Source organism: Lepus europaeus, chromosome 2 (assembly GCF_033115175.1).
Source record: "Lepus europaeus isolate LE1 chromosome 2, mLepTim1.pri, whole genome shotgun sequence".
Taxonomy (NCBI): domain Eukaryota; kingdom Metazoa; phylum Chordata; class Mammalia; order Lagomorpha; family Leporidae; genus Lepus; species Lepus europaeus.
In genome coordinates this window covers 80146572-80163399 of record NC_084828.1, presented here as the reverse complement: position 1 = coordinate 80163399, position 16828 = coordinate 80146572, and the positions used below count along the sequence as shown (strand labels likewise).

The window sequence follows — 16828 nt, the reverse complement described above, 5'->3', positions numbered from 1 at the left end:
ACAGACAAATCAGTGGAATTGGGAAGAGAATTCATTAGACGAATGAGAAATTCAGCAAGAAAAGAGATCATAAAAAAAGAATCAAACCCTGAAATTGAAGAACTCAATAAATGAAATAAAAATATACTGGAATACACCAATTGCAAAATATCTCAGCAGAAGAATTTCTGATTTTGAAGACAGGTCTTGTAAACAAAATTAGATTTTGTTTGTTTGTTTGTTTGGAATCAGTGCTTTATTCCATTTTGGGTGTATTATATTTTTTTCTTTTTTTTTTAATTAAACTTTTATTTAATGAATATAAATTTCCAAAGTACAGCTTATGGGTTACAATGGCTTCCCCCTCCCAAAATTTCCCTCCCACCCACAACCCTCCCCTTTCCCGCTCCCTCTCCCCTTCCAATCACATCATGATTCATTTTCAATTCTCTTTATATACAGAAGATCAGTTTAGTATATGTTAGGTAACGATTTCAACAGTTTGCCCCCATATAGTAACACAAAGTGAAAAAAAAATACTGTTGGAGTACTAGTTATAGCATTAAATAAGAGTGTACAGTACATTAAAGACAGAGATCTTACATAATATTTTTTTAAATTAATTTTCTATGCCATTTCCAATTTAACACCAGGTTTTTCCTTTTTTCATTTCCAATTATCTTTATATACAGAAGATCAATTCAGTATATAATTAGTAAAGATCTCATCAGACAAAATTAGATTTTTAAAAGGTAAGACAAAAGAATGAAGAAAACCTTTAAGGCATATGATACATCATAAATGGCAAACCTTCATATCATGAATATTCAAGAAGGAAAAGAGAAGGGAAAAGCTATGGAAAACCTATTCAAGGAGATAACCACTGAAAACTTTCCAAATCTAGGGGAAGATAGGACATCCAGGTCCAGGAAGTTCTAAGGATCCCTAATAGCTTTGGCCAAAAAAGATCCTCTCAGAGCATATTATAGTCAAACTCTCAAGCATATAAGACAACTCTAAAAACATCAAGTCACATGTAAAGGAATCCCCATTAAACTAACAGCAGACTTCTCAGAGAAAACCTTACAGGCCAGAAGAGAATGGGATGATGCATTAAAAATGCTGAAGACAAAAAAAAAAAAAATCCAGTTCAAGAATATTATACCCAGACAAGCTATCCTTCAGAAATTAAGGAGAAATAGTCTTTCCAAGACAAACAAAAACAGGGAATTCACAACTACCGGCCCAGCCCTATAAGAAACATTTAAGGGAGTGTGCTACACTAGTAGTTAATGGATGACAACTAAAAGACAAAATCACTATATAATGATAAAGGGATCAATTCAATAGGAGGATATAACAATTGTAAATGTGTGTGTATATATATATACACACATGTATATATATGTATATATGTATATATATACACACAAACACATGCAATGTGGAAGCACTCAGTTATATACAGCAAACATTATTCCAGCTAAAAGGAGAGATAGACTCTAATACAATAATAATTGGGGTTTCAATACCCTACTTTCATCAATGGAAATATCAGACCAAAAAAACAACAAAGAAACATTGGAGTCAAACTATACCATAGACCAAACAAACCTAATAGACATTTATATAACATTCCATACCGAAGCTGCATAATTCACATTCTTCTCATCAGCATATGAGCCACTCTCCAGGATAGCCCATATGTTACGCCACAAAGAAAGTTCCAATGAATTTAAAAAAAAAAGGGAAAACTTGAAATCATAGCACGTATCTTCTCTGACCACAATGGAATAAAACTAGAAATCAATAAGAGAAAATTTAGAAATTATACAAATATAAAAAGACTTTTAAAAGTTCATAGAAAATAGGCCGGCGCCGTGGCTTAACAGGCTAATCCACCGCCTTGCGGCGCCGGCACACCGGGTTCTAGTCCCAGTCGGGGTGCCGGATTCTGTCCCGGTTGCCCCTCTACCAGTCCAGCTCTCTGCTATGGCCCGGGAGTGCAGTAGAGGATGGCCCAAGTGCTTGGGCCCTGCACCGGCATGGGAGACCAGGAGAAGTACCTGGCTCCTGGCTTCGGATTAGCGAGATGCGCCGGCCGCAGCGGCCATTGGAGGGTGAACAAGCGGCAAAAAGGAAGACCTTTCTCTCTGTCTCTCTCTCTCACTATCCACTCTGCCTGTCAAAAAAAAAAAAAAGAAGAAGAAGATCTCTCTGTATCTCCTTCTCTAACTCTGCCTTTCAAATAAAAAAAAAATTAAAAAAAAGTTCATAGAAAATATAATTTAAAAAATTTATTTTGATAAAAAATTTCTGAAATCTATGTATACAAGGGTCTTTAAAATTTCATGAATAATGAATGTTATGAAAAAACTATGCCTGGATTTCAAACATTTCTTAAAGATTTATTTGAAAGGTATAGTGATGAAGTGAGAGGATGAGAGAGAGAAAGAGAGAGAGAGAGACAGACAGAGAGAGAGACGGAGATCTTCCATTCAATGGTTCAATCCCCAAATGGCCACAAAGGCTAGAGCTGAGCAAGGCTGAAGCCAGGAGCCAGAAACTCCATCCAGATCTTCCACGGGGGTAGAAGGGACCCAAGCACTAGGCCATCTTTTACTGCCTTCCCAGGTACATTACCAGTGAGCTGGATCAGAAGTGGAAGAGCCAGAACTTGAATTAGTATTCCAATATGGTATGCGGTTTCACAAAAGTAGCTTAACCTGCTGTGCCATGTGCTGTCCCCAGATTTCAAGTCTTTTTGCATCAAAATAAACATTTTAATTTCACTTTCCATGAAATACATTTTAAAGTACCTCATACATAAAGTTAACAACATTCTCTTGAATGACCAATGTGTCAAAGGAAAATTTAAAAGTTTTCTGAAACAAATGGAAATGAAAACACAACATACCAAAACTTACGGAATATAGCAAAAGCATTACTCAGAAGGTTGTTCATAGCATTAAGTGCACACGTAAAAAACATTTCAAATAAACAACCTAATTATGCAACTTCAGGAACTAGAAATGCAAGAAGAAACCAATCCCAAGATTAATAGAGGAAAATAAGACCAGAGCATAAGTAAACAAGATTGAGGCTAAAAAATATACAAAAGATCAATGAAATGAACATAAACAAAACCGTCAAACCTTTAGCTAAACTAACCAAAAAAAAAAAAAAAAAGAAAGAAAGAAAGAAAATCCAAATAAATAAAGCCAAAGATGAAAAAGGAGTCATAATAACTGATACCACAGAAATATAAGGGTCATTAGGAACCATTATGACCAATTATATACAAGCAAATTATAAAACCTAGAGTAAATGGATATATTCTGGAAACATATAACATATCAAAAACAAACCATGAACAGCTCAGTAACAAGAAACAAGATTGAAGCAGCAATAAAAATTTCTCAACAAAGAAATGTCCAGGAATGAATGACTTCAATATCAAATTTTATCAAACCTTTAAGAACTAATGACAATTCTCAAGCTCTTCCAAAGAATTGAAAAGGAAGGAACCCCTCCAAACTCATTCTATAAGACCATCAATACCCTGACATAAAAATTAGACAAGGACATAACACACATACTATAAATATCCTTGATGAACATAGATGCAGAAATTCTTAAATAAATAAATTCTAGCAAATTAAATCCAACTGTATATCAAAAAGCTATATATCATTATCAAGTTGGATTTATCCTGGAATGTAAGAATGATCCAATATAGGCAAATCAATAAATGTGATATAACACATTAACAAAATGAAAGAATCATATGATCATCTCAATAGATGTAGAAAATGCATTTGATAGATTTCAACATCTCTTCATGATTAAAAAACACCCCCAATAAGTATAGAAAGAATATACCTCAACACAATATCAGGCATTTATAACAAGCACACAGCCTATGTCATACTCAATGGGGAAAGGCTGAAATCATTTCCTGTAAGATGAGGAACAAGACAAGGATCTCTACTTTGACCACTCATATGCAATATACTATTGGGAATCTTAGCCAGATCAATAAGGACAGTGAAACAATTAAAGGCTATCCAAACCAGAAAGAAAGAGGTCAAATTATCCCAGTTTGCAGATGACACAATTTTAATATATGAGTACAGAAAAGCCCACAGACTCCCACAAAAATAAAAAAAAAAATAAAAAATAAAATAAAAATCTGGTAAGTGAATTTAGTAAGATTACAGGATATAAAATCAACATATAAAACTCATTTTTTAAAAAGATTTATTTATTTATTTGAAAATCAGAGTTACACAGAGAACAAGAAGCAGAGACAGAGAGAGGTCTTCCATCTGCTGGTTCACTCCCCAACTGACTGCAACGGCAGAAGCTGCGCTGATCCGAAGCCAGGAGCCTGGAACTTCTGAGTCTCCCATGCGGGTGTAGGGGCCCAAGGACTTAGGCCATCTTCTACTGCTTCCCCAGGCCATAGCAGAAAGCTGGATCGGAAGTGGAGCAGCTTGGACTCAAACTGGTGCCCATATGGGATGTTGGCACTGCAGGCAGCAGCTTTACCCGCTACACCACAGCACCGGCCTCAAAACTCATTATTTTTATACACCAATAATGAAATTCCTGTTTGCAATAGAGAAATTAGGAAAGCAATCTCATTCATACTAGCTGGAAAAAAAAAATTCTGAATAAATTTAATCAATGAAAAAAATGATCTATACAATAAAGACTGCAAAACATTGGTAAAGAAATTGAAGGGGCTGGCTCTGTGGCATAGTTGGCTAAGCCACCGTCTGCAGTGCCGGCATCCCATATGGGCACTGGTTCTAGTCCCAGCTGCTCCTCTTCCGATCTAGCTCTCTGCTAGATCTCTGCCTGGGAAAGCAGTAGATGGCCCAAGTCCTTGGGCCTCTGCACCAACATGGGAGACCAGTAAGAAGCTCCTGGCTCCTGGCTTTGGATCGGCTCAGCTTTGGCAATTGTGGCCATTTGGGGAGTGAACCAGTTGATGGAAGACTTCTGTCTGTCTGTCTCTGCCTCTCTGTAACTATGCCTTTCAAATAAATAAATCTTTTTTTAAAAATCAATGCTTTAAAGATTTATTTAAGCCGGCGCCGTAACTCACTAGGCTGGTCTTCCGCCTGCGGCGCTGGCGCCTTGGTCCCAGTTGGGGCCCCTGGTACTCATCCCAGTTGCTCCTCTTCCAGTCCAGCTCTCTGCTGTGGCCCGGGGGGGCAGCAGAGGATGGCCCAGGTACTTGGGTCCCTGCACCAGCATGGGAGACGGGGAGGAGGTACCTGGCTCCTGGCTTCAGATCGGCGCAGCACCGGCTGTGGTGGCCATTTGGGGAGTGAACCAACAGAAGGAAGACCTTTCTCTCTGTCTCTCTCACTGTCTAACTCTGCCTGTTCAAAAAAAAAAAAAAGAAATCCTATTCAATAAATGATACTGGGAAAACTGAATAGCTCTATGCAGATAAACTGCATATCTGTAAAGCCTCAAAATACACATCTTTTAATTCCATTTTCCGTTAACTTTTGAAGTTCTCTCATATACACAATGGAATATTAATAAGTCATTAAAGAGACTGAATTCTGTTACTTGCAGTAACATGAATAAAACTGAAGGACATCACACTAAGTGAATTAACTTAGGCACAGGAAGACACATACATATGTTGTCACTTATATGTGAAAGCTATAAAATTGTTATCAAAGAAGCAAAGAATAAAATAGTGCTCAGGAAGAGTGTGGGGGGAACGGGAATGGACAGAGATGGTTAGTGGGTACAAGGGTGCGGCTAGAAGAATTTTGAATGCTCCCAACAGAGAAATGATAGATTTGCTAATTATTTTTATCTGACCATTACATATTATATACTTGTATTAAAATGTCCCCAAAATATGTACAATTACTACATGTCAATTAAAATTAAAAAATTTAAAACACTGCTTAAGAAAACAAAAACATTCCTAGAAGTCACAGCTATTTTAATAAATATTAAGTATATTATATATTAGAAAAAAGCATTTATCAATTAAAAGGTGACTGATATATTCCCTCTCCAAATAAGGGCAATATTTTTGAATGACTGGATATCGGGATGACTGTATGTACTATTCAAAAATAAAGCATTTTCTAAAAGAGATTGCAATCTCCAATGTGTATTCATACATTGGGTACTGGCATTGATGGTACTGTGGCCACCAGTTGAGACAAAGCATAGCTGGCAAAACAAGCACCGCACTGGATTTGTTCATCTTCTAAGCCACCACTTGGTTAGCACCATGTTTCTCCTCTCCTGTTGGCTGTGGCAATGTTTCCTCTGAGCTACCCAAGTTGCTAAGGCCCTGATGCTCAGCAGGCACAAAACCTTCACAGCACACCTGCCGGAGCAACCTGCTTCAGCAGTCACTCCTGGGCTAGAAAACAGCTTTGCCGTCCACCAGGGCAATGCCAAGTTAGCAGTATTATAAATACTCTATTCATAATAACAGCCAACATTTATCAGCACTTACTACATGCAAGCCACGGTACACCATGCCTTACACGCCCTATCAAACTTTTCTTTACAACTTGACTTTATAAAGTCAGTGCCACTGTCCCCATTTCATAGATCAACAGTCTCAGAGGAAAAATTGTTCAGTGTCACCACTGAGAAAGAATTTAAATCTAGGTCTGACTCAACCTAATCAATGCTTGTGTAGGTATAAACATTCCCCAAGACAAGGCTTTCAGTGCAACAGTTGGGGGTGAAATTCCAAGAACAGTGCAAAGGGAGTAGGAAAAGCAGGAAAGTGACAGGAAGAAAGCCAATAAAGGCTGTGTTCTCCAGCCAGTTACACTTGGCCCCTAGTCCTGCTGGGGAACTCAGGGGAACAGCATAAAACACGGCTCAGAGTCATCTCAATCCAAGGGGTGCGGAAGCTCTCTGCCCACCATTGGCTAAGGGCTGCTTCCTCATGGAATCTCCACCTGTATCATGCTACTTCCGGGGCCTTTCCACTCCTGCATTTGCAGCTTGCCTGAGTTTGCTCTTTTTGCTCCAGAAAAACAGTTCTCAGGCAAGAATTCACAGGTCTTCACAATAAGCAGCCACCAGTATTTACCACAATGTCTTACAGAGATTTAAAAAAAAAAAAACATTTTTAATATTTGAATCACTATTATAGTTTCTTTCCTTGGGTCAGACACAAGTCTGTGGGAGCTGCAGGGCAGTAAGCCAATGACACTGTGCTGCATTACAATTCACACCTGACCACATAAACCATCCCACTGCCTTCTATCATGACCAACAATGTCTGAGTCCTAGTATGACCCCAGTTACATTGTCAAATTGAGACTCTTGAAACATATGGTTTGTATTTCTCCTTTTAAAAGAGAAACATTCAGGAAGCAATAAAACAGGATTTTATCCTGAAAAAAGTGGGCTCTTTACTAAATTAAGCTACTTTGATTAAAGCCTGCAGCTACATTTAAAGCTTAAGCAGGAAATGCAAAGATCATGGCTTACTTCCATTTTCCCTATGCTCTATGCCCTTCCTTTCCTTGGTGCTGTTCTACTGGGGACCATCACCTTCCAGAATCAGGATCAGTCCCCTGCAACAGAAAGAGCTGCACACTCCAGAGTGGAAGCTGGTGTTAAATTATTAGAATAGGAATCTTAACTTGAAATCCTTGGAGGGGCTCTGAACACTTCTGAAACAATATTTGTTCTATAAATGCTTTTCTGAAATGTACACATTAGCATTTTTCTGAGTTAGAATTGCACAGAATTTAGAAAATTCTCAGTTACATAGGATCTCAAAAGGTCAAGAATCCTTGTCTTGGAAATAACTCTGGAAAGCACCAAAGGTCTTAAGGAAAGGCAACAGGACAGCCTCTCAGATCTTTCCAAGCAAAACTCAGCAGAGGCCTTCTACATGTGACTATCTACAGCCTTATATCTTATACCCTGGCTATTAATCTGCTTTTAATTTAGATCTTTATGTACTTGCAGTTTTGGTTGTTTCCTATGAGGTGGAACATAGTCAGTGATGAATAAAGTCTTATTTCAAAGGTAAGTCAATTGAAAAAGTCACCGGTCCAATGTGCTAATTACAAAAGACTGGATGGACCAACCAGAGTTGTGTACCCATTATACCAGAGAGTCTAACCTGCAGTTTGGGCTCATGGTGCTAGTCTTGGACAACCTTCAGTCTCAGGCACTCAAGTAGCTGTGAGTTCCGATGCATTGAAGCAAACAATGGTTGGTTTATTTATTCATCCAACAATTTAAAAATTCCTCCTCTGGGCAGGCCTTTTACTGGGCATTGGCAATATTACTCTAAACAAGATAAGGTCTTTGTTTTCACAGAGATTAAATTCTACTTGAGAGGTCAAATATTACACAACTAATCACAGTATTGTAATTGTAAGAAACGGTGGTGCTACATCTTACTCTAGAGGCACACAGCCCAATTTGTAGGGGCTGGATGGAGAAGCGGAAGGAAAGGCTTTCTTGAGGGGAAGAAACCTGAGAGCAAACTCTGAAGCCTATGGCATTGGTTTTCACAGATAACTTACAAATGTGTTTCTTAGCCCATGTTGCTTCACCAAGCTACAAGCTGAAATACCCAGTAGCTGACTTGATCTTCCCTCAGATGATTCCAAATCACTCTTTAATTCAACATAGACAAAAATAACTTCCTAGTTTTCATTTTTAGATAACAAAATGTTGAGGGGGGGCAAATTCTTAAACTTCCCTCCTAAACACCGCCCTCTCTAATCCCTTCTCCAGGTATAAAACCCCTTGCCCTACTTCCCCATAACACCAAGTCCTGTCCATTTTCCCTCCCATGCCTCTCTCGAGTCTGTCTTCACTCACTGTCTCCAGCCCTCCCCTCATTTCCCCCAACACCTCATATTTCATCTGGATTTTCTCTCATTCTGCTGCTGGTGGGGAGCAGGAGACACTCTGCCGTGACCTTGAAGAAAACTAAAAGATTTATAGAGATGTGGATGAGGAACCCAACAAGGAACTCAGGAACCAGCAAATCATGATCGTCTCCAGGACTGAAGTCTCAAGGGGAAGAAACATTCTACTGGAGCTCAGCAAGAACGAGACCTGCAGGAGCTCCCCTGAGGAGCTATCACTGCAAAGGTCACTGTATCAAACAGATGCTGCTGAGATGGGGCACCCCAATCTTTCTCCTCCTTCTCTCCTGTCTTCTGTGGGTTAGTTGCTATCTGCTGAACAAAGCCAGACGCTGGAGGGCAAGTCTGAGTGATGTCATTCTTGGGGGTTAGTCCCTGGACATGAAGAAGAGCAGAGAGTAAACAGAGTGAAGAACTTTTCCACACCCATGCTTGCCTTTCTCAGAAACCCCCTAGCAAAGGTCCCCATGGTAAATGTTTTAGGCTTTGTAGGCCACAGGGTGTCTATTACACAGACTTAATTCTTCAGTTGTCCTACAGAGGCAGCCATAAATAATACAAAAACACTCAAGTGTCACTGTCTTTCAAGAAAACCTCAAGACACTGGGATGATTCCCATGTAATCTTCACACGTCACAGAACACTGTTCTAATTTTTAAAAAAAACTAAAAATGTAAAGGCTGCCCACAGGCTATACCAAATACCAACAACAACAAAATGGCAGCAGACTGGATTTGGTAGGGTGGATTGCAGGCTCCTGCTCTACCCTGCTGCCAGCCATCTTTGTGAAACAGCATCCTCCTTAAACCTTTACACATTCCCATTGCCCCCCCGGGAAAATAACCAAAATTCTTAATGTGACTTATGCACAGTCTGACCCCTACCTACATTTCCACCCTTACCATCTACACTCAGCCACAAGGGCCTCTCCCTGGACAGGCACCTCTCACTCAATATCACGCTGTACCCATGGGTTTGGAACACACCCCTCTACTCTCTCCCTACTGTTCATTTTCAGATGTCTGCTCACTGCAGCGTTATCTATACTGGCAGATTACACACCAGAAAAGAAAGGGGAGGGGGTGATGTAAAATTCCAAACAGTAGAGAAATGGATACTGGAATATCAGGCAGACATTTCATAGTTGTAGATTAATGAGAAATACTGCTGATGATATATTAAACATGTTACAGTAATGAGATTCATATGCTATTGTTGTAATATATATGCACATGGAGAAACATCTGGAAGAGAATGCAGTAAACTGGGAAGAGTGGTAATCCCTGGGTAATAGGACTATGAGCGATTTTTTTTCTCTGTATTTTCTAAAATACATATTTATTAACAAGAAAAATCAAGTTAAAAAAATGAAGCTAGGCCGGCGCCGCGGCTCACTAGGCCAATCCTCCGCCTTGCGGCGCCGGCACACCAGGTTCTAGTCCCGGTCGGGGCACGGATCCTGTCCCGGTTGCCCCTCTTCCAGGCCAGCTCTCTGCTGTGGCCAGGGATTGCAGTGGAGGATGGCCCAAGTCCTTGGGCCCTGCACCCCATGGGAGACCAGGAGAAGCACCTGGCTCCTGCCATCAGATCAGCGCGGTGCGCCGGTCGCAGCACGCCGGCCGCGGCGGCCATTGGAGGGTGAACCAATGGCAAAAGGAAGACCTTTCTCTCTGTCTCTCTCTCTCACTGTCCACTCTGCCTGTCCAAAAAAAAAAAAAAAAAAAAAAGAAGCTAATCCCTGGAATCGCAATTGACTTTTTTTTTTTAAGATTTATTTATTTATTTGAAAGTCAGAGTTATACAGAGAGAGGAGAGGCAAAGAGAGAGAGAGGTCTTCCACCCATTGGTTTACTCTCCAATTGGCTGCAACAGCTGGAGCTGCCCTGATCTGAAGCCAGGAGCTAGGAGCTTCTTCCAGGTTTCCCACGCGAGTGCAGGGGCCCAAGGACTTGGGCCATCTTCTATTGCTTTCTCAGGCCATAGCAGAGAGCTGGATCGGAAGTGGAGCAGCCAGGTCTCGAACCGGCACCCATATGGGATGCCAGCACCTCAGGCCAGGGTTTTAACTCACTGTGCCACAGTGCTGGCCCCAGTTGACTATTTCTTAAACTTATGAGAGGGATGGGAGGATGGGATGGTTTTCACTAATTCAATGCTAGATTTATCAAATATTCAATTTCTTAAAATCACCCCATATGAGAGAGTAATATATTGGGAGACCGATTTTTAGTTACTGGTCTTTGATAAGGACTTGAAAGGTAGCTTTTCCTCCATTGTTTTTTGTTGTTGTTGTTTGTTTTTGTTTTGTTTTGTTTTGTTTTGACAGGCAGAGTGGACAGAGAGAGAGAGAGAGAGAGAGAAAGGTCTTCCTTTTTGCTGTTGGTTCACCCTCCAATGGCCACTGCAGCCGGCACATCGTGCTGATCCGAAGCCAGGAGCCAGGCGCTTCCTCCTGGTCTCTCATGCAGGTGCAGGGCCCAAGCACTTGGGCCATCCTCCACTGCCTTCCCGGGCCATAGCAGAGAGCTGGCCTGGAAGAGGGGCAACTGGGATAAAATCCGGCGCCCCAACCGGGACTAGAACCTGGTGTGCCGGCGCCGCAAGGCAGAGGATTAGCCTAGTGAGCCACGGCACTGGCCTCCTCCATTCTTGTTCTAAATGTGGAATCACAGGGGGCTGGTGCTGTGGTGTTGTGTAATAAGCCTATAGCAGGGGCATCCATCTGGGCACTGATTCAGGTTCGGCTGCTCCACTTCCGATCCAACTCCCTGCTGATGTGCCTGGGAAAGCAGCAGCACATGGGCCAAATGCTTGGGCTTCTGCACCCACGTGGGAGATCTGGAAGAAGCTCCTGGCTCCTAGTTTTGGTCTGGCTCAGCCCTGGCCATTAAGACCATCTGGGGAGTGAATCCGCAGATGAAAGCCCCCCCCCCCCCCCCGCCCCGTAACTCTGCCTTTCAAATAAATAATTTTTCTTTTTTTTTTTAAGAAAAAAGGTGGAATCAAAAATTCTCTCCCAAACAGTAACTCAAACTCAGTACCTTGAAAACCAACACCGGCTCCCCATGAGATGAGCAGAGACGCCAGTGTCATTCTTGAACAACACAGCTCACCTCCGCAGAGGCGTGGTTCACCTCTCAAGGCCAAATCCCATCTGCTGAGCGCAGTGTGACCCCAGGGGACATGGTGAACAACTGTGAAACCACCATCAGAATTACGCGAAGATAAGGACCCCAGGGTGTGACTTTGAGTATCAAGAACAAGGTCATCCAAACTCCAAAGAGCTAAAGCCCAAGAGTTGGCGTCCAATTCCTTCTTTTTTTTTTTTTTTTTTTTTTTTTTTTTTTTTTTTTTTGGACAGGCAGAGTGGATAGTGAGAGAGAGAAACAGAGAGAAAGGTCTTCCTTTTTGCCGTTGGTTCACCCTCCAATGGCCACTGCGGCTGGCGCATCTCGCTGATCCGAAGCCAGGAGCCAGGTGCTTCTCCTGGTCTCCTATGCTGGTGCAGGGCCCAAGCACTTGGGCCATCCTCCACTGCCTTCCCGGGCCATAGCAGAGAGCTGGCCTGGAAGAGGGGCAACCGGGATAGAACCCGGTGTGCCGGCGCCGCAAGGCGGAGGATTAGCCTGTTGAGCCACGGCGCCGGCCACAATTCCTTCTGACACCGGTCCGCCCGGGACCCCCTTGCCCTCCTCGGCCCTCCATCCCCAGAGGAGGGAAGTCAGCGGGCCTCCGCCTCCAGCCCTCCGACAAGGACCGCGGACTCACGCCTTCCAGGCGTTCAGCGACCAGGCGGCGTCCGCCAAGCCCCGCCCCTCCGCGCCGGGCCCCGCCCACGTCCGGTGCGCTTCTCCCACCTCGGCCCGGGTGTGACGGGCAGGGAGCGCCGGCGTCTATTGCGCACGCCCGGGACGCGGGGCCGGGCTCCTAAGACCCACGGCGGCGGCGGCGGCGTCGCGCGGGAGACGATGAGGCGCGGCGCGGGGCGGGATCCTTCCCGGAAGCGGAAGCCGGGGGGGCGGGCCGAGGAGGGCCGGGAGGCTGTGGCGGTTAATTCTTTTCGCCGTGCGTCTTCGCTGCCCTGCGTCGGGGCTGCTCTTAGGCTGCGAGAGATGGTCAGGTCCGGAACTCGAGCAGGCCAGGTGAGGGCGGCGGGCCCGAGAAGCCCTCTCTGTGCGGGAGGAGGGACTGAGGGAGTCCTCGGGCCGGGGTCGTTTAAAACTGCTCGGAGAACATAAAAACGAACGCGGCGGCGTTGAAAATGCTGGGCCAGGGCCGCGAGGAGACACTTGATCTTCCCGCCCTAAGGTACCGGCTCTGTCCTTGGACGAATTTTGGAAGCGGCATAGCCCTCCAGAGCGGTGCCTTCGGGCAGGCGCGAGTTCGAGTACCGGCCTTGGCCGCCGGGTCCCGTGGCTCAGCCACCGCTGGCTTCAGGACACGGATACCTCAGATCCAGGCCTTGGCTCCTCGCTGGTGCCACAGTTGCGTTTCATTTTTAAAAAGTCTCCCAGGTAGTACCTCTGCATGTATCCATCCCCCTCTCAAATGCTCGCCCCCGTCGTGACTGAATGGCTCTGCTTAAAATCCGACACGGGGACGCGTCCTCTTTGTCAGGGTGAAGCCCGCTCTTAGCCGTGGCAACAGTCAGCTCTTGCCCCTTTCCAGTGAGGCCCAGCACTGCTCAGCTCTGCCTCGCGGTGCCCTGGCCGTGCCACGCCCCCTGCTGCTGCCCTGCCTTCTCTCTCTCTGCTCAGCCTCGAGTGCCCTTGGTGCTTAATGGCGCCGCTCTCCAGCTCACCCCTCCAAGGCTTGCCTGGCTCCCTCACATCTCCAGCGGCTGCGTGCTCCCCCTTTTTGCACCCTGTAATAACCTCTATCAAATCACTCCAGGCTAGAGACATTGCTTAATTTATCTACCTACTAGGAGACTATCTTATCTCCTTATCTTCAAGGCCTGGGATGCACCTGGCACATGATAGATTTTTCAATAAATGAATCAACTGTTCCTCACAGACCTACTTCAAGAGGTCTTTCTGTCCATATCTATCGGCAGCTTCTCCTCTCCCATGCCTTCCTTAATTTATCAACACATCTGTAATGCTCTCTTGTCCACTAATGTGAACCTTGGGGTTATTTCATGACCTGGCTTGATACTTCCTTTCTTCATGAAGACTTCTAGACTGACCCCACCCTCCCAGATCTCTCTCTTCCATTGAGTGAAACAGAATTTGTGCATTCAACAAGGAGGAAAACCAGGGTTTTTGTCATTAGTCACCTGCAGGTTCAGATTCCCTTTCTACCACTACTGCTGTGACAGAGAACAAAGAACTTTTTACTTCTCTGAGACTCCCATCCCTCAGCTATAAAATAGGTATAACTAGATATAAAATGTTCACTCCAAGAATTGGAGAGATGAAATGAGAGAATCTGGTAAAACCTGTCACATAGCTGGCATAGACATGCAACAAAATTTAGTCCCCTTGGAAACAGCTAGTGTGCTACTCTGCTAATGGTAATAATAAGCTGCTAACATTTAGATAGCTCTTACTGTTTGGCAGGTACTACTCTATTCTAATATATTACATTTAATAACTCTAAATTGTAGCTTTATGAGGTAACAATGCTATTCCCACTTTATGAAAAGGGAAATTGAGGGATATAGAGTTCAAATAGCTTCCTTAAAGTTACACAGCTCCTTAGCTGTAGAAACAGAATTCAGGCTCACATAGCTGGCCCTGGAGTCCATTCTTTTAAACACTACACTACCATACTTAGTAAATGTAACACTTTGCACAAGCCACCTTCTTTGGACTTCTGTTAGGTTCTCATGTCACAGAAATCATGACATCTGAGAGGGTGTAGATTAATTAGAAATGAAAGGCTTTAAGTATAAACTAAATAACTGTACAAAAGTAATATCTTGCACTACTGAGAAGTATTTATATTCTCAAATAGCAATACTCAAAATTTAAGGATAATACCCAGTGGAAGTATGAAATAAACAATTCTTATGTGATCTGGGGTACTCCTTTTGTGTTTTTAAAAATTTTTATTCATTTATTTGAAAGAGAGAGAGAAGAGAGAGTGAACATCCGCTGATTCTCTCCCCAGATGGCTGCAATGGCCAGGGAGGGGCCAGGCTGAAGCCTGGAGCTTCATCTGGGTCTTCCACTTGGGTGCCGAGGCCTAAATATTTGTGCCATCAACTGCTACTTTTCCTAGGCCATTAGCAGGGAACTGGATTGGAAATAGATAAGCCAGGACTTGAACTGGTGCTCATATGGGAAGGCAATGTCACAGGCAGTGACTATCTGCTACATCACAGTGCCAGCCCTCGGGATACTTCCTTTTTTTATTTTTTTATTATTTTTTTTTATTTGAAAGTCAGAGAAGGAGAGGCAGAGAGAGAGGTCTTCATCTGCTGGTTCACTCCCCAGTTGTCCTCAACAGTTGGAGCTGTGCAGATCCAAAGCCAGGAGCCAGGAGTTTCTTCTGGGTCTTCCCAGGCCAGTGCAAGGGTCCTAGGACTTGGGCCATCTTCTACTGCTTTCCCAGGCCATAGCAGAGAGCTGGATCAGAAGTGGAGCAGAAGTGAACCAGTGCCCATATGGGATGTCAGCACTACAGGCAGCAGCTTTACCCGCTATGCCACAGCGCACTGGCCCCAGGATACTCCTTTTGAAGAGAAGTTTTATAGTTTGTATCAATGGCCATTAAACTGCTAATAACCTTTCACCAGTGCATTTAGTCCTAAATATGAAAAGGCTGTTCTCAGTATATAGAAAGGTTTGTTTCAGGTTTGTTGTTAGTTTTAAGAGGCAGAGAGAGAGAAAGTACCCTCATTTGTTCTTATATACCCCAGCTGCCTGCCATAGCCAGGGCTGGAGCCAGAAGCTCAGTCCAGGTCTCTCATGTGGATGGCGGAGACCCAATTACTTTGAGCCATTACTGCTGCCTCCCAGGATCTGCATTAATGGGAAGCTGGAATGGGAATCAAAACCAGGCACTCCAGTATGGAACATGGATGTCTTAACTGATGTCTTAATCAGTAGACCAAGTGCTCATACCTGTTTAATTTTGAAAATTATGAAGCATATTAATTCCACCCAATGAAATATGCAGCCATTAACAAGTTTTAAATGTTAATGTGGACACAAAGATTTAAAAGTAAAAAAAAAAACACCCACAAGTTTCAAAATTACAAGTATTCAAAATTACCAGTCATTATGGCTAAGTAGAAAAGGTACATGTAAAAATATTGGAAGCTGTAGTAGCAAAAAATGTATCCAGTGCCTAGATTTTGTTTTCTAAATACCGTTGCCCACTAGAAGTACCATGGCTTCCTGGGAAATTGGCTAATTCCTAAACTGAAACAGGGGAACTGTAAAAATGAGCCCGGATACATCAAGCTAAAAAGTTTCTGATCAGCATAAGAAAGAGTAGAGTTAATATCCAAAATATATTAACTCAATAGCAAAATAAAAATAACCTAATTAAATGAGCAAAGGATTTGAGTAGATATTTCTCCAAAAAAGACATGTAAGTAGCCAATAAGTACAAGAAAAAATTCTCAAAACTACAGTGAGATATCACCTAATGCCTGTTAGTATGACCTTTTTTTTTTTTTAAGTTTTTATGAGAGTAAAAAAATTGAAACACCTGAACCCTTGGTGGGAATGAGAATTAGCTGCGATGGAAAATAGTGCGGAGGCCCTTCAGAAAACTAAAATTGGAACTATCATATATGATCCAGCAAACCATTCTGGGTATTTATCCAAAGAATTGAAATCTGGATCAATGAAATATTTGCACTCTCATGTTCATTGCAGCATTATTCACAATAGCCAAGCTATGGAAACAACCTGAGTGTTCATCTACAGATGAATGGATAAAGAAAAATAGATGTATACGTACAGTGGAATATTATGCAGCCTTTAAAAATA

The 16828-nt window shown here is 42.9% G+C and overlaps 1 protein-coding gene across 1 annotated transcript in view; it reads left to right on the top strand.

The window, feature by feature from the left end:
• The first annotated feature begins 12901 nt into the window (after positions 1–12901).
• Positions 12902–16828, top strand: part of CCDC14 (coiled-coil domain containing 14) — a 54941-nt gene continuing 51014 nt past the window's right edge. The window contains exon 1 of the mRNA XM_062208993.1: positions 12902–13024. Within this exon, the coding sequence (XP_062064977.1) occupies positions 12995–13024 (30 nt within the window). The 5' untranslated portion in view covers positions 12902–12994. The remainder of the gene's footprint in view (positions 13025–16828) is intronic.